This window comes from Myotis brandtii, unplaced genomic scaffold (genome assembly GCF_000412655.1).
Source record: "Myotis brandtii unplaced genomic scaffold, ASM41265v1 scaffold422, whole genome shotgun sequence".
Classification (NCBI taxonomy): domain Eukaryota; kingdom Metazoa; phylum Chordata; class Mammalia; order Chiroptera; family Vespertilionidae; genus Myotis; species Myotis brandtii.
The window spans coordinates 2,316,218-2,337,549 of NW_005366171.1; the positions used below are offsets into that span (position 1 = coordinate 2,316,218).

Sequence of the window (21,332 nt, forward strand, 5' to 3'; positions counted from 1 at the left end):
AAGTACTTACCAATCCCTCCCAGCTCATCGCAGCCAGGCCTCTCACCTAGACTGCAGCCTCGCATTTAGAACCTGAAGCTCACGCCTGCCGTCCTGTGCCCGAGGCTCCCTGCCGAGCAAAGGGCAGTGATGACGTAGCAGCCTGAGGTCGGAAATGGTCCTGCTGTTTCCCATGAACCTCTAGTCCCATGTGAGTCCTGAGTGCTGTCCCGCGGGCGCCGTGTGCTGCAGAATGACTTCATCTCACAGAAAACGAGGGATGCTCTTTCTTAAGAAATAACTTTAATTCCAGGTGGTTAGTGGATGTAAGGCAGGGAATGCCTTTATGAAAGTTAAAAGAATCCAGTTACAAAAGAAGCACTGGGTATAGTGTCAAACGGCCGAGGGTACAATGGGCTCCGTATTTTACATAGTACAAAAATTTATTTCATATACAAAGAAAAATACAAAGAATGTGCAAAAACCATTTTCACAGGTGGCAATTTATAAAATGAAAATGATAGAAAAATCCTTCATATTATTCCCTCAATTTCTTATGTCACAGTTCTATTTCCTACTGTGTAGATCATTTTAAATTTGAAAATCTGATTTATTTTTAACCTATAAAGACAAAGTGGTTTTTTAGTTTGTAAAAAGGGAACCATTTCATTAAGGAAATCTTATTTAATTTTATATTAAATTATAAGCAGACTAACTGAAGAAGGATATAGCAATCATATATACATATTTTTGAAATATTAGTTTGGTATTTAACATATTAACAGTTCAAAACAATGTCCTGCTCTAGCTCCCTGCCTCCCTGGCCACAGGGGCCCCAGAGGAGCTGCTCTGTCCCCGAGAACAGCCTCCTCGGGTCCTAAGCTGGACAAACACAAGGTTATCAAAAGGAAGGGGAATCTGAAAGCGGTGCCTGCGGTCCACGTGCTGAAGCGCCGTGTGGGTTCCAATCGTGGGCGTGGGCTGTGGAGACGCCCTCGGCACAGGTGTTGCGAGGTCATGAACAGCTGGTCTCTCCCACCTCCTGCTTCGTCTGGAGGTCAGTGCAAGTGCTTGTTCTGCCGTGAGTGCGTCCGGCTTCCTGCAGGTTGCTGTGAAGGAAGCTGTCAGGGAGCAGAAGACACGCAGGAGCACAGGGTCCTCGGGGCAGCTGCGGCCCACGAACCCAGTGTTTGGAAGCAGTACTTTCCTGCGCTGGCGTGGCCACTGCTGCATCACCCCCTGGACCATCTGTCCATCAGGACACTCCGTGTGCCCTCACTCTGCCCGCCCTGAGCACCGATGTTCATGCCGCGGAGCCCGGCGGCAGGGCAGAGGTCCTGGAAGGACCTTCTGCAGCACCAGATGGCTGAGCATCTCTAAGGTCAGGTGCTAAGAGTAGGAGCCGCCGATGGGAAACCTATTCTGTGCAGAATGTAACGCTCTGGAGGGTTTTGATGTCTGCTTGTCAGAAAGCTCGCCAAGGAAGTGATGACCTTGGGGAACCAAAGGACCCAGGTAGGTGCACCATTGGCCTGGGGATGGGTGCCAGTTGGCTCAGGAAGCATCTCTGACCCTGACCACTAAGACCCTGTTAGAACAACCTAGTGCAAGGCACGGAGTCCTGGGGCTCTTGACCAGACCTGTGTGACTCATCCACTCAGGCCAAGTAGACACAGCAATGCTGAAGGAGGGGGCTGGGCAAGACCGGCCAGGAGAGCCTCAGGCCCCAGGCTGCCTCATAGAGCCGAACAGGAAGCTGTCCACTCCTCAAGGACTTGTGCACTTTCCTGATTCGAAGCATGAGTCTCTCCTCTCTCTCCCACTTGGGTGGGCATCAGGCGTCGGAGATGCAGCTCTGGATCCGGTCCATCCACTGTTGGGCACTCTGTCCATCCTGGGCACAGAAGTTGTACACACGTTTGCTGGTCTTGAGCTAAAACCAAATGAGGGGAGTGAGAGATTAAGGGCAGGCTGTTCTAAGACTTTGGGTAAGTAAGCAAGGCCATCCCTGTGACCGCACGTCCCCGCACTGCCCAGAGCTGCTGCATCTCTCTCCCTTCACTGCCATACTGTCAGCGCCTGTATGCTCACTTTACCTTCTAGTCCCCAGAGTCACCATTAACATCCCCTGGCAGATTGACATCTGCCGGAAGGTGCTGGCAGGAAAAGGGGACGCACAAGGACCACCTTGATATCCTCCCTGACTGAGGAGAGGGCTGGACGGCGGAGCCTCTGGCGTGTCCCAGGCCCTGGAGCAGCGCATGAGGTGCCGAGTAGCACCCTGTGCTCCTCGGGGAAGCCGAGACTCACCCACATGGAGATCAGGGTGGCTTTTGTGTCCACTCCACCCCCTTCTCTGGTCTCCAGTCTCCAATCGGGGCCACACTGGAAACCCAGAGTTAGGGTTGCAGCCTCACAGCCTGAGCCAGGCCCCGGAGTGTGACCTCTGCCCTTTATGAAGCCCTGCTGGGCTCTGGGGACTAGATAAGTCCCATATCACGTGGCCCATAAAATGCCCAAGGCCCACCTACAGCTGCTGAAGATGTCCGGGTAGGCAGTCACCATGTGACTGGGACAATTTTTGTGGACGGTCAAGCATGAAGACACTGGGCATGAACGAGGTAGCACCTGTACCTGACAGCAGGTGGCGAGTGAAATAACAACACTTAGCAGGGAGTTCATTTGCTTTCAGGTGTGACTGGACACCTTTTGAAGGAGCCCTAGGTGCAAAAGCATGTGCAGCTTCTGAGACATGCGGATAGCGGGGGAGGTCAGACATGCGGATAACGGGGGAGGTCAGACATGCGGACAGCGGGGGGAGGTCAGACATGCGGATAGCGGGGGGAGGTTAGACATGCAGATAGCGGGGGAGGTCAGGGTGGGACAGAGTGCTGAGTTCAAGCTCTGCAGCGATCCAATGGCCGGGGTCTGGGACCCATGCTCCGTCACCACCTGTTGCTCCGAGGTTCCACGATTCTCGGAGGAGGTGGAGGTAAGGAGGTGGCACCCGAGAAAGACAAGATCAACTTACATCAAAGAAAGCCTTGTCACTCGTGTGCTTCGGGGCCCCCATGCTGGGGCCCGCGGGGAGGACCATTTCCACTTCGGCCAGATCAATGTGGCCCTTACAGCTGGTGTCCTCGCCCGAGTCATAGTATCGCAGCTGGAAACAAAGGGTGCAGAAGATGTAAAGGACAGAGAGGGAAAACGGCCTGGCTCTTCTAACTGAACACTTCCCTCTGTATCTATCTGAACTATGCCAAGGAGAATAGGCAAGGAAAGCTCAGAAGGAAGGGAGGGGTGGGGGTGGGAAGAGACCAACCAAAGAACTGTGTGCATATATGCATAACCCATGGGCTCAGATAATAGGGGGGCGGGAACACCCTAGAAGGGGGAGCAAGGGGGATATATGTAATACTTTCAACACAAAGTATATAAATAAAAAAGAATAGACAAGAAATGAAAAACACTGTTTGCCTTTAGGAAAAAATACTAGGTGGCCAGGAGAGAGAAGAAAAAAAAGACTTCTTTTGAAATTTGAACAAATAAGTGAATTACATATTAAAAAATAGAATTAAATGTCAACTAACAACTGTAAAAACTATACATAACATATAAAAAGGGTTAATGTTTAGAATCAATACAGAATTCCTAGAAATTGATAAGAAAAAGATAAACCTAGTTAAAAAAATGGTCAAAGGAGCTCAACAAGCACGTCACAGAAGAAACACAAATGCTCTGCAAACTCCTGCAAAGATGAGCAACCTCACTGACCAAAGAACAGGAAGTGAATCAATGAGATTTCACTTTCACCTACATTAAGAAATGTTAAACATGGCTGATAATATCCGGTTGAACGTAAAGCACTACATATTCTTAGTGGGGATATAACTTGTTAGAGATTTTTGGAGAACAATTTGGCAATATCAACTAAAATGTAAAGTGTCTGTGCTTAGTGATACACCCTTCCCACCTCTACAACTTATCCTATAGAAACACTCTTGCAACTGGGCCAAGACACACATACAGAGGTTTTCTTTACTGTTTTATCAGCTAAAATGGGAAAGATGTATCTGTCTCTCAATGGGGTGTTGGTTAATTACAAGGCAGTACAGCAATATATGGAATAGCATACAGCTTTTCAAAAAAAACAAAGGTCTGTATGAACTGGCAGGAAAATATGTTCAAATATCCTATATAATAAAAGGCTAATATGCAAATGTTCCCCTCGGGAGTTCGACCGACTTGGGAGTTTGACCGCCCACTATGACATGCACTGACCACCAAGGGGCAGCGTGGAATGAAGGGAGGCCCCGCCTGGCAGCTGGAAGACCGTGAACAGCCCCGATAGTCGGCCAGGCCTGAGGACTCTACCCATGCACAAATTTCATGCACCGGGCCTCTAGTATTATATAAAAAAGTGAATTCCCAATTAGCATGTAGCTATAAAATAAGTTTGAAAAACAGAGTAAGTAGCATAACATTTGATTGAGTGGTATTTGTACCAGGACTATCCTGTATACACTCATTTAACCTTCCTAGCAACTCAAGCTACATATAATACATCTACGTCTACACACATTTGTATAAAATATTTAGAGAAATAGATACCAAATTGTTAATAGTTACCTCTGGGAGTTGTGGGCTCAGGGGGCTCTCCCATCTTTATGAGGTATTTGAATTCAATACAACAAACATGTATGTATTACTTTTGGAATATGAAAAGAAATGAGGAAAACTTTTTTAAATGAAAGATGCTGGTGAAAAGCCTTCCTGGCCCACAGATTCCCGCTCTCACTTCCCAGCAGGAGTGCCTGGAGCCTCGGGCACTGAGGTTCTGGCTGGGATGTTCCTGTCTCTCCCTCAGGCCTGGTGTAAGCAGGGAAATGGAAAGTCTGTACACCTTTCATACTGAAGCAATCCCAAAGATTGGTAGGAACACAAGTATAATTTGACATAATTGTAAATTACAGAAAGACTATGACATTCTCCTGTGGTATATTTCGTGATTTAATGGAACTTTTATACATAGTGCAGACTTGATTTCAGGGACTGTTAAGTCTAAAAAAGGCTTGATTGCATATTTGGAAAGAAATTCTCTACATTCCTCCCCAAAGACTGCATAGCCTTTATGGAATCCTTTGAACAGAGGGGGATCTCTGCATAACATCTTCACCTGGAAGGAGTTTCCAGATGCGGGTCCAACCAGAGCACAGGTTGAGGGTAACAGTCCTTATCGCTCTCCACAGGCTCCATTTTAGAGACGGTGCACTGAGAATCAAAACGCGCCCCTCGCCTCCAGGCAGCCCTGTCAGCTCCAGGGACACGGGAGGCCATGCGACTCTCACTAGTGAAGGTGCAGAGGGGCTGGGGGGTTGGCTAGGGGTCCCTCTCCCCTGGCATTGCTGAAGCCAAGCTATGACACTAGGATGAGTGGGCTTCAACGGCAGTAGCTAAGAACCTAACAACAGGCAACAGACTTCCCGACAGGTCAGTGAGGTCCATCTCGCGCTTGCCCACTGTGGGTTCCAGGTGTGCGTGGGCCGTCCACCTGCCTGTTTCGGGGCCCCTCCCCTGTTGCTGCCGTCTATGAGGAAGAATCATGCCTTCTTTAGAACCCTGTGCATGGCGGGCACGGGGAAGGTGTGCAATCCCATTTGTCGGATAAATGAGTGCCCTCAGCTGTGCGTGGATGCTTTAAGCTGCCGGCCGAAGGTAATGTGTATTCTGGGAGTGCTCACAGGCTCCATATGTGCATACAACATGCAACACACTGACAATCTCAGGGTCTCCCAGCGTGGGTTTACGAGCAGAAGATATCTGAGCATTAAAATGCAGAGTTTGCCCGGCTGGTGTTGCTCAGTGGTTGAGCATCTATCTATGAACCAGATCACAGGTTCAATTCCTGGTCGGGGCACATGCCCGGGGTAGGGCTGGATCCCCAGTGTGGGGTGTGTGGGGGGCAGCCAATCAATGATTCTCATCATTAATGTTTCTATCTCTCCCTCCCTCTCCCTTCCTCTCTGAAATCAATAAAAAAAAATATATTTTAAAAAAAGCAGAGTCTATTGCTCTTAATGCTCTGGGCTCAGCTGTCACTGTCTCTGCCAGCATACGCCAGGCAGAGCCACTCGGGAGCTTGCCTCGGAAGGCCCCTGCCCTCGCTCAGGGACACGCTGATGTCAGGAGAGCACTGTACACGAGGGATGCCCCATCTGCACACAGGCGCACGGCAGCTAGGCAGCCGAGAGCGATTTCTGTAGGCTGTGAGCATTACCTGGTGTTTTGTTACATCCAGCACGAACCAGCGGGGCTTCCAACCTTTCAGCAAAGCCCCTCTTTTGTAAAGTGTTCCTTCAAAGGACCTAGAAGAAATGACAACAGGGCAGTTCATTTTGATTTTTCATTAAAAAAATTTTGTAAAGGGATGTCTGCAGATTTTGTTTGTTAAATTTCTATTTCTCTCAATTGATCCCTAAAAAAGAAAAAACAAACAAACCAATCAGAGTTCTCCCTAGAATGTTTCTATCGGACCTTTGGGGAAGACTGCCACTTTCTGCTGGAATTACCAAACTGGTGGGGCTTGGCGCTCTCGGTGGCCACCTTGGGTGCCATGCTGGGACTAACGCATCCCTGGAGTCAGCAGAGCTGGCCAGGGGACAGAAGCCTCCCAGTTTACGCGAGTCAATTCCTGTCTGCGTGAGCTAGCAGGAACTGGGTTTCTGTTTGCCCCTGAAGAAGTGCTGACTACCACAGAATCCCTTAGGAGATCTGGCAGACAGGAGGGAACAAGAATCAGGACTCAACCAGATAACTACTAGCTCTTGGCAGATTCTAGTTGTAATTTTGATCTTTCCTCTTCGAAGAACCATCTAACACATTGAAAACAGAAACAAAGAAAGACTCAAAGCAAAATCAGTCTACAGAAGGCCGTGCTGACTGGCCCAGGCTGTTAAAGGGCCGGGCGTGGCAGGGGCAGGTGGGGAGAGCCCCGCAGCCCGCCCATCGCGTCACCTGTTCTCGTCGTTCTTGGACGTGTACTGGCTGTACAGCGTGGCGGCTCTGCGGTCCACGCCATTGGACGGGGAGATGCTGGCGCTCTGTTCCTCTGCCACGCTGTCCGGGAGGTGCAGCAGGGACCTCTTCTGATAGGGAGGGAGGTTGGTGGACACCATCCCTGGGGAGCCTGGAGGGTGTCTCTGCGGCTGAAACAGGAAGAACAGGAGGAGGAAAGCTTTAGCAGACTTTAAGCTGCTCATCCGGTAATTTCCTTCCTAAAAATTTATCTCAAGGGAAAAAACGGAACCAGTAAGCAAAATGTGCATAAAAAGATGTTTATCCTGGAGTTGTTTATAATAATAAAAGACTGGAAACAAGCTGAATGCTTATCATTAGGGGACTGGTTAAAAAACACAACATTTCCGTACAGTGGAATTCTAGACAGCCATTAAAATCGATGCCTCTGGTTCATTATACAGTGACAAATGGGAGGACATGCGTGCCACATGTTACGTAAAAACAAGAAAGCAGGCTTTAAAATAGTATGTGTAATAAATCCCTTCTACATGTGCACTTAGAATAAAACAAGTTTGACAGCATTGTTGTTTATTTCTAGGTTATAAACTATGGATGATTTTTATCTTCTATTTTATAACTTTCTGTGTATTATCTTATTCAAAAGAATAAATATATCACACTTCCATAATCAGAAAGAAAAAGACAAAAAACTATATTTTTCCTGAGAAAAGAAGTTAGGCGTCACCCACCTGTGGCCTGAGAACAGCTCCTGACCTGCCATTTGAAGGCAAGAGTCAGTGCCCGAGGACCCTTCCAAGTCACTCCGGCTTTCTTCTGCCCTCCTCTCTCCTTGACCCACTGTGACTTCTGACCTGCTGACCTCCCTGCTCCCCAAGGTGCTCTCCAGAACACTGTCCCAGCTTCCCGGGTATTGCCCCGCAGCCAATCTGACGTGGGTTTGCCTGGTGGCCGCACCAAGTAGCAGCTGTGTGATCCCTGTGCCTGTCCTCATGTCTGAGGTGGACCCACGCCCTCACTGTGTGCATGGTGCCCAGCACAGGCCCTTGCCCATGTTACGTGCTTGATAAAAGTTTCTTACGTCAGAAACAGGAAATGGGGCATGAGAAGCAGAAAACGGAGTATTTGGTTTTAAAGTATTTTGATAAATGTTTCCTAATTCAGAAACAGAAAACGTGTGTGTGTGTGTGTGTGTGTGTGTGTGTGTGTGTGTGTGTGTGTGTGTGTGTGTGTGTGTGTGTGTGTGTGTGTGTGTGTGTGTGTGTGTGTGAACAACAGAAAACAGCATCTTTTGTCTTTTTAAAATACTTTATTTTCCCTATTATTCCTCTGGAGCAAACCTGGTCTTGGCATCCCCTCCTCCCTCATGTGTTAGAAGATCAGCTGAAACCACAGAGGCTCTGAGATAGAAGAGAACCAGTAATTTCCTGTGGATGCGGCCCTGAAACATCAGTGTTATGTCACTGTGGTGAGGTGAGGCACTCAGGAAGTATTCGGGGATTTGGAAATTTCTGCCCTGGAACCCCAGGGCACGGCCCTCCCTTTGCCCCATCCTTTGGCCATCAGCCCCCCTGGGTCACCTGACAGCGGCCCCACCTGACCAGCACCCTCGCAAAGCTCAGCAGTAGCTCCTCAGGGGGCTGTGCCAACTCACGCGGTCTGCTCTGGGCTCTTCTTTGAGGTCCACGGCTACCCTTTCCCACAGCTGCTGCCACTTCTCGGGGGTTTGGTTCAATTTGTGCTCCAATCTTTCAATTTCCTGCAAAATAATTAAAGGGGTTTTCGGACAGATCAGTATTTCATCGAAGCCACGTCTCTGCACTGGCGCAGATGAACGGGGGGGCACGGGCAGCTAACGGGAGTGGTAAACACGGCCTTGGCCTCCCGAGCCAGGAACAGCGTGCAGCTCCAGCTGATGGGAGGCACGAGGCAAGGGTGATTTATGAGGATCTGTAACCAGGACGGTTTATACAGAACTGCTTCAATACGGAGAGAAATATGTATCCCAAACACCCTGGCCAGCCCACTGGAAATCTGATGGCCACAGCAAAAGGTCAAGCACTGGGCCAGTGTCCAAACCCTAATAGCTGAGGTAGATGGGAAGTCTGTCCTTGACAGAGGAACCCCTCAACTCTGATGATTGAAACCAGATGTGGAAAGAACAAGTCAAGAAATTCCTCAGGAGCAGTTTCCTGCGGCCGGGGGAGCTGGCGGTCAGCACAGCATCGCTCCAGCGCTCTCCCCAGGCACGCTCCTGGTCGGGGACCGACCGAGACTCTTCAGCAGCTGCCTGGCCCCCCTCTCTCCTTGGGGCTGCTGCTCTCACCAGCGTGGCTACTGCCAGGATGGTTTCTCTCCAGAATATTCCTAGTGGAAGACACTGGCAGTACTCCCACCAGGCCATCAGCTGCCCACACTGGTGACCAGAGGAAGCGGAGCACCCACAGAAGCCATAACCCAGGCCTGACTCAGGCTGCCTGGGCAGCTAAAACAGCTGGGAAGCTGCAAATTGTTGCATTTGCTTGACTGCTTCCTCAAAATACTGGAAAACTCATTTTTGTATATGGTTTTTTTTAAAAAAAATTTTTTTAAATTGATTTCAGAGAAAGGGAGAAAGACGGAGAGAGACAGAAGCATCGATGATGAGAGAGAATAATCCCGTCTCCTGCACGACCCCTACTGGGGATTGAGCCTGAAACCCAGGCATGTGCCCTGACCAGGAATTGAACTGTGACCTTCTTGTTCATAGGTCGACCACTGAGCAACACAGGCCAGGCTAGAAAACTCATTAAAAAAAATACTTTTATTGATTTCAGAGAAGGGAGAGAGAGAGAGAGGTAGAAACATCAATGATGAGAGAGAATCAGTGGTGGCCTGCCTCCTGCACACTCCCTACTGGGGATTGAGCCCACAACCCGGGCATGTGCCCTTGACCAGAATCAAACCCAGGACCCTTCAGTCCACAGGCTGACGCTCTATCCACTGAGCCAAACCAGCCAGGGCTGGAAAACTCATTTTTATTGAAACTCTTTTCCCCAGCTGAGCCTGGTCCTCCACTGCTGCTGGGGAGCAAGTTTGGTTCCTCTTCCCCCTGGAGCTACCTCGACCAGAGTGGGGAGAGCTGCGCCCAGAAGTCTGTGAGCTAGTCCGTCTTAACCAGCCAGGTTCCCCAGGCCTCCTTGACTCCGCGGAGCCCCAGGTGTGTGTCTACACACTGCTGACTTACACTGAAGAGGCTGGTCAGAGCGTCGGGCTGTGTGCAGCTGATGTCGTCATAGCACGGCCACACTGTCCTCCTCTGGCTCTGCGGCCCAGCACCCCCGGCCAGGTCACAGTCCTCAGGGGGGAACTGCTTGGGGGTCAGCATCATCCAGTCATATGATGGCCCCGTGGAGAGGGTCTCCTCGATGTAGTAATCCCACTTCTTGAGGCTGGAGACATTCACGTTGGGCTTCAGGGCCTGTTTAAAGAAAATTGTGAAATGTAGTTTCATCTTGACCCCAAGTTTACTTGCAGGCCAGCCCCTAGAATTTGCAGGGTCTTGGGCAAGAGTATGAATAGAGGTTCAAATATCACATATCTAAGTGTTTAAATGGACACATCAAAATAAATGGTTACATAAAATATATTCTATCCTCCTACTCTGACAAAGATAACTCCATAATGACCTGGAAGGCCAGCTCAAATCTGGGGCTCCTGGAATTCTACACCAGAAAGTGTGGCCCTGAGGAGCTGGTCCCACCGCAGTCCTCGGCCTGACCCCCTGCTCCTCCCACCCATCTCTCTCCTATAGTCTGAGGGCCTTATATGAACGTGAGTGTATACCCCAGCCCAGCAACTAAAATCTGTCCACTTCCTGCCAAAACACTTTTTCGTAGCTGCCCTTTGGGCCTAGGGCGACATGCACTGGTTTGGGAGACAGACTCGGAGAAGTGGGCTGGTGAGTAACTGGAATTTGGGTCAGAAATTTTGAGGCACCAGAGGGTGGTTTAGATGAAGGAGGGGCATCTAAGCATGTACTCTTGGTTTCTCATATCCCTCACCCCATGAGGAAGGGGCACTGGAGAAAGGCCAGCTGGGGTCCTAACACACGGGGCCCTCAGTGAGGTGCTACTGCTCATCAAACCAGCCTGTCCCACCTCAGAGCCTCGTTCACAGAGGTGTGCATGGCAGAGCGTGGCTGCCCTGGGAATCACCTTCCTGGACCGGCTCCAAACACCCCTGCTTCCCAAGGGGTTCCCCACGACTTTGGCACAGATGGACTTAGAGAACTCTTCCCAAAGTATTTTAGATTTTTCAGTTTAGATGACCGTTGAGGTTTCTTTCTTCCTGGGGAAAGCTGACTTGCTTTGATGTTCCTGAAGTTATCCCTTCCAGGTTTTGGGGGCCAGATCCCAATTTTTTGTGGTCAAGAATTTGGAGAACAGTCCCATACCATCATAACCCCAACCCATAGTCTATCAAACTTTTGAATAGCTTCTGGTCCGACACCTAATCAGACATTTATAAAAAGCCTAAACAGCGGTGTACACTCAAAGTAAGGAAAACTTTGACATAAAATATTCAGAAATGAAACATAAATGCTGTTTACCTCAATTTCCACTGGTGAATATAAATAATTAAAGAAAATGGGACTCCTCTTGTGCATTCTGTCAACACACTCCCAAATACAAATTCCTTTTTTGGCGTGCTTATCTCCTTTATCATCAAATAAAGTTCCTGTAAGTCCAAGACATTCAACAAAACTCAAATCAGCAGTTTGCCTAAAAGCATGATGTGTGTAGCAGATGAAAACTAGAATATTTCTTATGGCTCCACAGACAGCAATGTATGTGCAGAAACCTTAGGAAATAACTGCAAAGCTAAAGATAGGAATGAACTTCAGTCACAGGGACACAGACCCAAATGGAAGGGAAGCAGCTGACAAGGCTTCCAGCATTTCCAGGACATCATGGCTCTCTTCCAATCTACATTCTGCATCTGCATTCTACATTCCTCACCTACACCGAGGCCCCGGAGGCGAGCCAGGAAACATGCTACACATTCTTGCAGAAAAATGGAAGGACTTAGAGTTGATCTGATGAAACTCAGTTAAAATAATTTTATGTTTCTTTTTTAAGTCATTGGATGTCTATTATGAAGCCATTTCAAGTGTTTTCTTGTTTAGTAGTTTATATACACCGCAAATCATGGTCATGGAGACCTGGATGACAGAGGGTGTGGTCTGGACTTTGGGTGACAGAGAATCACTGATTGGCTGCCTCCTGCATGCCCCCTACTGGGGATCGAGCCCACAACCCAGGCATGTGCCCTGACCAAGAATCGAACCGTGACCTTCTAGGTTCATAGGTCGATACTCAACCACTGAGCCACGCAAGCTGGGCCCTACTTTGTTTTTAATTGAGAGGAATATGTGTTGGGGTGAGGCAGGAGGTATTTTTTTTTTAAAGGCCAGGACGGGTGCCTCTCTTGCTTTGAATTGAATGACTCAGTCAAAAATCAATAAGCATTTTACCAGTTTATCATAAAAGAATGTCTTAAGTCCAAGGCTGCACAAAATCCCATGAAGGCCCCCCAAGACTAATTAATGTTTTCTTCTCTATCTTTGAACTGCAGAGCCCAGTACAGTAGTTCTCAACGTTGGCCACATGTTAAAACACCAAGGGCTTTAATCTCTGAGGACGGGCCCCAGAGATTAGTTGTTTTAAAAGTTCTCCAAGTAATTCCAGTGTCCAATGTAACCAGCTCTATTTAATGCCTTCTCAACACATGGGTGCTTAAGAAATTAAGGTTTCTGATTAAGATGTGTGGGATGGCAATTCTATAAGTCAACCAAGGTCTGGAAGTACTAACAGGTGGGAATGGTCTCACCAGTGCTGTCTCCCTTACCAAAAGTATGAAGTATCTTACTAGACAATTTTCCTAATCCTTACTCAAGGATATCTTTTTATTGATTTTAGACAGAGAAGAAGGGGGAAGGAGAGAGAGAAACAGCAATGTGAGAGAGAAACATCAATCAGTTGCCTCCCATATGCACCCCAACCTGGTTATGTGCCCTTACTGGTGTACGGGATGACGCTCCAACCAACTGAGCCACATCGGCCAGGGTTATTAGACGATTTTAATAGCATGCATTGGAAAGCAATATTTCCTGTTTCATACTTTAAATTGAGAACATCAGTAAATATTTTCAGTCACTAAAAGAGTCCTTGTTATGAATATATAGGTACATATAATATTCTGAAAATTGCTGATTTTTAAAAATTTGCCTGTCTTCTCAGTCATGTGTATCCTCCCCTTCCCTCTCCCTACATCAACAAAAGAATGTAAAATCACCTTGGAAAATGTTTTCACAGGGGCTGACTGAGTTTCAGCATTTACTCCTTACAACTATTAATGCTGTGAAAAATTATAACTAATAATGATGGTATGTCTAAAATTTATTGAGTGCTTACTATGTGCTAGCAATTGTGCTAAGAAATTTACAAATATTTCCTACTGTGCTCACCATGGCTCAAAGGGCCATTTTAATGAGGAAACGGAAGAAACTCAGAGAAGTACTCAACTTGTCCAAAGAACTCAGTTGGTGCTGGAATGTAACCCAGGTCTGTTTCTGCCGGAGCCCATGGCATTTTTTTTTTTTTAAATCTCTTTATTGATTTCAGAGAGGAAGGGAGAGGGAGAGAGAGATAGAAACATCAATGATGAGAGAGAATCATTGATTGGCTGCCTCCTGCTCCCCACTGGGGATCCACCCTGCAACCCAAGCATGTGCCTTTGACCGGAATCGAACCCGGGACCCTTCAGTCCATAGGCCGATGCTCTATCCACTAAGCCAGACCAGCTAGGGCGAGCCCACAGCATTTACTGCTACTCAAATGTCTCTAAGGGCAGTGCCTTTCCTACCAGAGTGTGCCAGGAGTGGAAAAACAGTCAAATGTTTCTCCTCAAACAGGGATGCCACTTTGAGATACTAAAGCAGTACGAAGATTTCACTTTTCAGAGGTGCTTCAGGGATGACCACTTGCAGGGCCTCAGGACTAACACACACATTATCTCAGAATATGGGCCCGTGTTCACATCCACTCTGCTCCCCTAGTTCAGGCCGAAACCCCATAATGGCCTTGCCATACCTGAGGCAGTTATGTTAGTAGAGGTTTTAATAAAAAACACACAAGTAATAAAAAAAGATAAAACAAGAGCATGCAAACACATACCGTGCTCTAATCTTTCATAGTCTGAATCCAGGAGAAATGTTTTAAAGCGATTAGATACGTAGTGGAAAGCCAAGAACTTTAAGTAATAGAGGTTGAATTCAAACTCGGTTGGATACTGGTTGTGAACCTGAAACACACAAGGCAAAGAAAAGAGTAAGAATCAAACCAGACAAAACGTGGAGGCTGTGCCTCTGAGCGCTGACCGAGGTGTGCAGGACACCGTGTCGCCACTTAACTGCATTCCCGCCATGAGTGAGGGTGGGAGGGAACCAGCCTTTCTGTACCTTGCATGTGCCAGACGCCTTGCGAGGGCTTGTTATAACAATCTCATTTACTCTCCACACTGCTAACATAATCTCACTTAATCTGCATAACAACACTGCAGGATCAGCAATGTTTTTCTGACTTTATTGAGACATACAACACTGTGTAAGTTTAAGGTGTACACATGATAATTTGATATGCATGTCTCTTGTGAAATGATTACCACAGTAGGGTTATAGTTAGCAACTCTCAAGTATTATTACCTACTAGAGGCGCCTTGGCCTGGCCTGCGGGTTCGGGCCGAAACCAGCTCTCCAACATCCCTCTAGGGGACCTGGATTGCGAGAGGGTGCAGGCCAGGCCGATTGGAGCTGGGGAGGGGCATGGGAGGTTGGCCAGCTGGGGAGGGATTGCGGGAGGGTTCCAGGGCATGCCTGGTCCATCTTGCTCAATCCCGACCGGCCAGACCCCAGCAGCAAGCTAACCTACCAGTCAGAGCGCCTGCCCCTTGGTGGTCAGTGCACATCATAGCGACTGGTCAACTGGTTGACTATCTGCCCCCTAGTGGTCAGTGCATGTCACAGCGAGCGGTTGAGCGGCCTTAGCATATCATTAGCATATTACACTTTGACTGGTTGAACGACCAACCAGCCGACTGGACATTTAGCATATTAGGCTTTTATTATATAGGATAGTCACCATGCTGTGCATTGGGTCCTCAGAACGTCTTATAATTGTAAGTGTTTACCCCTTGACCCACATCTCCTCATGCCCCTCACCCCCCAGACCCTGGCAACTACCATTCTGCCCTGTTTCTATGAGTTTGGCCTTTTCAGATTCCACATCCAAGTGAATTCATATAGTATTCATCTTCCTATGACTTATTTCATTTAGCATAATGCACTCAAGTTTTTGCAAATGGAAAAATTTCCTGCTTTCCTCATGGCTGAATAGTATTTCTTTATCCATTCACCCATTGATGGGCACAGGTTGTCTCCATGTTTTGGCTATTGTGAAAAATGCTGCAGTGAACAGGGGAATGCTGGTATCTCTTTGAGATTGTGATGGCATTCCCTCAAATATATACTCAGAAGTGGGACTGCTGTGTCATATGGTAGTTGTATTTTCAGTTATTTTGAGAAACCTCCATACTGTTTCCATAGTGGCTGTACCAATTTACATTCCCACTAACAGCAAATACGGGTTCCCTTTTCTCTGCATCCTCACCAACAATTTTTACCTCTTGTCATTTTGATAATAGCTGTCCTAACAGGTATGGGGCGATATTTCATTGTGGTTTTGACTTGCATTTTCCTTATGACTAGTGACGTTGAGAACTTTTTCATGTACCTAGTGGCCATTTGTATGTCTTCTTTGGAAAAATGTCTATTCAGTTCCTCTGAATAGAGACTGAGGATGAGCAAGATTAAGCAGTTTATCCAACATCATTCAGCAGGAACCAGTGAGCCCAAATTTGAACTCTGGCTTGTTTGGCTCCAAAATCTGTGCCCCATTAACTACCTTACACCATGCAAGGCACTTGACAGATAGAAATGAACGTGAGTTATGGTTCTTGCTTTCCAGGCACGTGTGGTGAATTAGTATCCTATCTAATAATAGACAAACATGGTAATTGACCATACCTTCGCTATGCCTCCCATTGGCTAATCAGCGTGATATGCAAATTAACCACCAACAAAGATGGCAGCTAATTTGCATACTGCAGGCAGGGCGGGACAGCTCCATCCCGCCTGCCCTGCCGCCATCTGGGCCTGCTATTTGCCACCCGGGGCTGTGGAGCAGGACAGCGCCATCCCGCCTACCCTGCCGCCATCCGGGCCTGCTATCTGCGACCCGGGGCGGCGGGCGTCCCATGTGCGACCCGACCCAGGGTGGCGGGGCGGGACAGCGTGGCTCCTCTGTCACCCCAGCTTCCTCATCACAGCTCCCTTAGGGGACTAAGCCTTTAGTTGGACATCCCCCAAGGGCTCCCTGGCTGCCAGAAGGATGTCTGACTGCAAGCTTAGGCCTGATCCCCCGGGGAGTGGGCCTAAGTCGACAGGTGGACATCCCCCAAGGGGTCCTGGACTGCAAATGGGCGCAGGCCAGGCTGAGGGATTCCCACGCCCCCCCTGCCCCGAGTGCACAAATTTTTGTGCACCAGGCCTCTAGTCTATAATAAAAGCATAATATGCTAATTAGACCAGACATCCTTCTGGACATCCCTTCGGAGACCTTCCGGATGAAGCCGGGGCTGCGAGGGAAGCTGGAGCCAGCAGCTGGGGGAAGGAAGGCCTACTCTTGCACGAATTTCGTGCATTGAGCCTCTAGTGTAATATAACAATAAAAGTTGTATTTATAGAAGTTTGGTGGTGAAAGGAATGAGGAGAGGTCATTTAGGGAGATAGCAAGGGAGGTTTTCTGGACAAAAGAAATCTGTGCCTGCCTGAAGGCAATGTAGAAGGAGCCATACAGAGAGAACAAATTATAGAGAAAGAACTGATAACTAAGAGAATAAGGCCCTGGGAAAACAAGAATGAACAAGGCTGAGGGCCCAGAAATAGGGAACAGTCTTGGAGATGAGAAGGGACAGAGGAGTAGATAAAATAGAAAGATATGTTCACATGCCAAGGGAAGGCGGAGGAGCTCATGCCTTTTAACCCTACATTTTCATCAGTAGATAGGCAGTGAGATCACTGGACACAGCCATAAAGATAAGGGAATGCTATGGGAGGGAGGGAGTGAGGCTGAGCCAGGACCAGTCCCCGGGCCCCAGCATACTTCAGGAGGCTTCATGCAGACTCTGTGGAACCATCTTCTGTTGGCAGAAGGTAGGCTGATGACCTTGTGACACTCTCCAACCCCCACAGCAAGCTCACCTCTGCATTCTTCAATCTCTAGCGACTGGTTAGAGAATTTTGTTTGCTTGAGGTAAGTTCCAATCATAGTTGTCCTTGCTTAAAAGCTGTTTTAAATGAACACTGCTGGCAGGCTGTCCAAGAGCCAGCTTTTCTCTTCATGTTTAACTTGGCAACGTGGACCCGTACTTGTCAGCCAAAGTGAGCAGGCATGTGGATAATATGCCAATTGCCCAATAGATCAATGGGAATTTAAAGTCATAATCCGATATCACTGATTTATCAATTGGGTAGAAACCTAGTTTTCTATGATGATTAAAAGTTTTTCCTTTCTCCAACACTTCTTATTGGCTTTTTAATTGAACTAAAATTTTAGCCCAAAGCAATACAAAATAATTTTAGGAAGACTTAAGAGAGTTGTACTTTTACGCAAAGGAGCTGCGCTCCTGCCTGAGCCACTGCCCTTCCTGTTGCATCAGGCTCCATGGACAGGAGAGCTTGGGACAGCTGTGACAAGGCTCTGAAGGGCTAGGGAGTGCGCCATATGCCAGGTTTTTCAGAACTGTAAGCATATGTATTATGTATGAATTTCCTCGTCAGTGAAAACGAAAGGAATAAACATGGGTTTCCTGTGATTATGTTATATGAGCAACGAATTATAAAGCTTAAGCATACTTGAAGAGTTTATACGCATAATTAAATAAAACAAGTTAACCTAATACATATTTAATGATCAATATTATTTTGCAGCATAAAAATAAGTTCATGTAAAATGGTTATTATAATTAGTAATACTTTCTTCTAGTTCTAAAATGAAAAATACAATTTTAAAAAACCAGCTCTCTTTCCTTTCTTTGTTAGCCTTCTATGTCTTTGGTTCAAATATCAACCATGTCTTCTAGTGCCACAATCCTCTTTCAGACACTTGTCCCTATGGATACAAATGCACACCAGAAGACACGGGCCCTGGGTGTGGCTTCCACTAGGCCGTTCTCAGGGGTTCCCGGCTCCTTTCTGAAGCATCGTGCAGACCTATAGTTCCTTTCATGACCTGTCATTTAGTGCTATGGCTCCTGGCTCCTGGTTCAGAATCAATAGCACCACTCCAAGGGACCAGCGTGTGCATGATGGAGAGGGGGTGGCAGGACAGAAGGAGACAGGCCTAGGGGGATGGAACATGGTTTCCTACCATCTGAGAGTCTCAGGGAAGAGAAACCTGCAACGTGCTTAGGCAGGGTGAGCTCCAAGAACAACTGTGCCCCAACAGCCCTTGAATTAAACTCAGGAGTCACAGGCCAGGCCGCGGGCTCACTGTGTCCAGGGAAGAAGAGTCAGAGGTACAGTATTTCCACGGACCCCGTCCACAACAGGCCCTAAAAACTCTTAAACACTTTTATTAAACAAAGCCCCAGAAAAACAACACATTTCCCTCATGACCATTCACCACAGAAACCGCTTGCCTCATACACATCTGTATTTTTCCTGGATTATCCTGATATTTAATACCCTGAGGAATATAATTTTGAAGACCCACTTCTGATGTAAAGTAGCATGGAAATGATAGTGAGTATGACCTTAAGTTGAACTTACAGGCATTTCAGGGAGATCACATGCTGGGACTAGAAGCAAAACTCCTCTACAAGTGGAAAAATGCTTTCACAGCCTATTGTACTGAGTGACTGGCCTCACACAGACCTTGAACTTGGGAGCACTAGTGTGTGTGTGTCTGCATCTGTGTGCCACACTGACACCTGTAGTTGCTAATGCTTTGAGCGGAAATACAATCTGCCCCCAAACTGGGGTCAATTATCAGGTCTATTGGAAGAGGAAGCAAAGATGCCGAGCAATTTGTTGTTTTTTTGTTTGCTTGTTTGTTTTTTACTTTTTAGCAACAGTTTAAGCAACAAACATGCAAGAATTTCTCAATGAAAAATTGGATTGACCTGAACTCTCGGTTGATTAATACTTAGATACCACATTTGGAATCTGACATTAAGAAACACAAGGAATTTTCTGAAATGTCTTTCTACCACAATAATAAAGACCTAATTGCATTCATAAGACAAAATACGGTGCTTAGATTTCCAGTAAGAAAGAAAAATGCCACTTCCTCCATTAGTCATAAATCCCAGGGACTCATTGCTTTCGTTTCCTCCTTTAAATGGAACACTAGACTCTTCTACTGTACACACCACAGTGGGCTCCCACAGGCACAGTCCTCATGCGCCATGAGGAGCTATAATCAACATACAACAAACTGCACATATTTAAAGTGTACAATTTGATAAGTTTTGACATATCTATACACCTTTGAAACCATCACCATAATCAAGATAATGAACCTTTCTGCGTTCTCTTGCACATTTCTCCCTAAGCAACCACTGATTTGCTTTTATTTTATATAAATGGAATCATAAGTATGTACTTCTTTTTTCTGCCTTTCTCCACTAAGCACAATTATTTGAGATATATGCATGTTATCAGTAGTTAATTCCTTTTTATGGTTAAGTAGTACTCCATTGTATGGATATTACTACAATTTGTTTATTCATTCTCCTGTAGACAGACATTGGGTTGCTTCTAGATTTTTGGTTATCCTATATAATAAAAGGCTAATATGCAAATTGTCCCCACAGGCGGGAGTTCGACCGACCGGGAGTTAGTTGTGAGCTGACCACCAGGGGGTGGCAGCGGCAGGCAGCTGGGGGAAGGGAGGTCCTGGCCAGCAGCCAGCAGCTGCTAGGGACCCTACCTGTGCACAGATTTTGTACACTGGGCCTCTAGTTACATATAAAGCTGCTATAAAGAGTTATGCACAAGTCTTTGTAGGGCATAAGCTTTCATTTCTCTTGCATAACCGTCTAGTAATGAAATGTGGAGTCATATGGAAACGTGTATGTTTAGCTTTTTAAGAAATGACCGAACAGTTTTCCAAAATGGTTTTACAACTGTATATTCCCATCAGCAGTGTTGGGAGTTCCAGTTCCTCCACATCCTTGTCCACATTTGAGGTAGTCAGTCTAAAAATGTCAGCCATTAAAACAGGTATGTAGTGGAATCTCATTGTGATTTTAATTTGCATTTCATAATGACGCATGATGTCAAGTATCTTTTCATTTGCTTATTTGCCAGCTGTGTATCTTTGGTGAAATACAAATGTTTTGCCCATAAGAAAAATAGGTTGTTTGTTTTCTTATTATTAAGTTTCGCATATACCATTTACAAATATTTCCTTCCACTCTGTGATTTTTCTTTCCACTTTCTTAAGTGATTTTTGAAGTTTTTAATTTTGAAAAAGTCTAATTTATCAATCTATTCTTTTATGAATCATGCTTTTGGTGTTGAATCTAAGATATCCTTGCCTAACCCAAGGTCACAAAGATTTCTTTCTATGTTTTCCTTTAAAAGTTTTATAGTATTAGGTCTTATATTTAGGTCTATGATCCCTTTTGAATTAATTTTTATATTGGTACTATGAGTGGATTTTTTTTGGCATCTGGAAATCCAATTGGCATCATATGTTGGAGAGTCTATCCTTACTCTACGGATTGCTTTTGCATCTTCATAAAAAACCAATTTTCCATATATCACATATGTGTGGGACTATAGACTGTATTCTATTTCATTGATTTATTTGTCTAACTTTACATCAATTATTACAGTCTTGATTACTATAGGTTTAGAGTAAGCCGTGAAATCAAATAGTGCTATTCCTTCAATTTTCTTCTTTTTCAAAGTTGGTTTAGAATATTCTAGATCCTTTGCATTGCCATATGGATTTTAGAGTTAGCTTGTCAATTTCTACAAAACAGCATCCTGGGTGTTTGATTGTGACTTCATTGAATCTTATTTGGGGAGAGTGGCATTTTAACAATATTAAGTCTTCTGACCCATGAACAAGAGGTATCTCCTGATTCATTTAAGTCTTTACTTTCAGTAATGTTTCCTAGTTTTCAGTGTCTAGGTCTTTAACAAATTT

The 21,332-nt window shown here is 46.3% G+C and overlaps 1 protein-coding gene across 4 annotated transcripts in view; it reads right to left on the reverse strand.

The window, feature by feature from the left end:
* Window positions 1–260: 260 nt before the first annotated feature.
* Window positions 261–21,332, reverse strand: part of SBF2 (SET binding factor 2) — a 319,520-nt gene continuing 298,448 nt past the window's right edge. For all 4 annotated transcript variants that reach the window (XM_014545863.1, XM_014545862.1, XM_014545864.1 and 1 more), the window contains 8 exons: window positions 14,232–14,358; window positions 11,606–11,733; window positions 10,241–10,474; window positions 8,669–8,773; window positions 6,994–7,184; window positions 6,257–6,344; window positions 3,011–3,142; window positions 261–1,912 (listed from right to left, as the gene is read on the reverse strand). In XM_014545863.1, coding sequence (XP_014401349.1) covers window positions 1,814–1,912; window positions 3,011–3,142; window positions 6,257–6,344; window positions 6,994–7,184; window positions 8,669–8,773; window positions 10,241–10,474; window positions 11,606–11,733; window positions 14,232–14,358 — 1,104 coding nt within the window. In that variant the 3' untranslated portion in view covers window positions 261–1,813. The remainder of the gene's footprint in view (window positions 1,913–3,010; window positions 3,143–6,256; window positions 6,345–6,993; window positions 7,185–8,668; window positions 8,774–10,240; window positions 10,475–11,605; window positions 11,734–14,231; window positions 14,359–21,332) is intronic.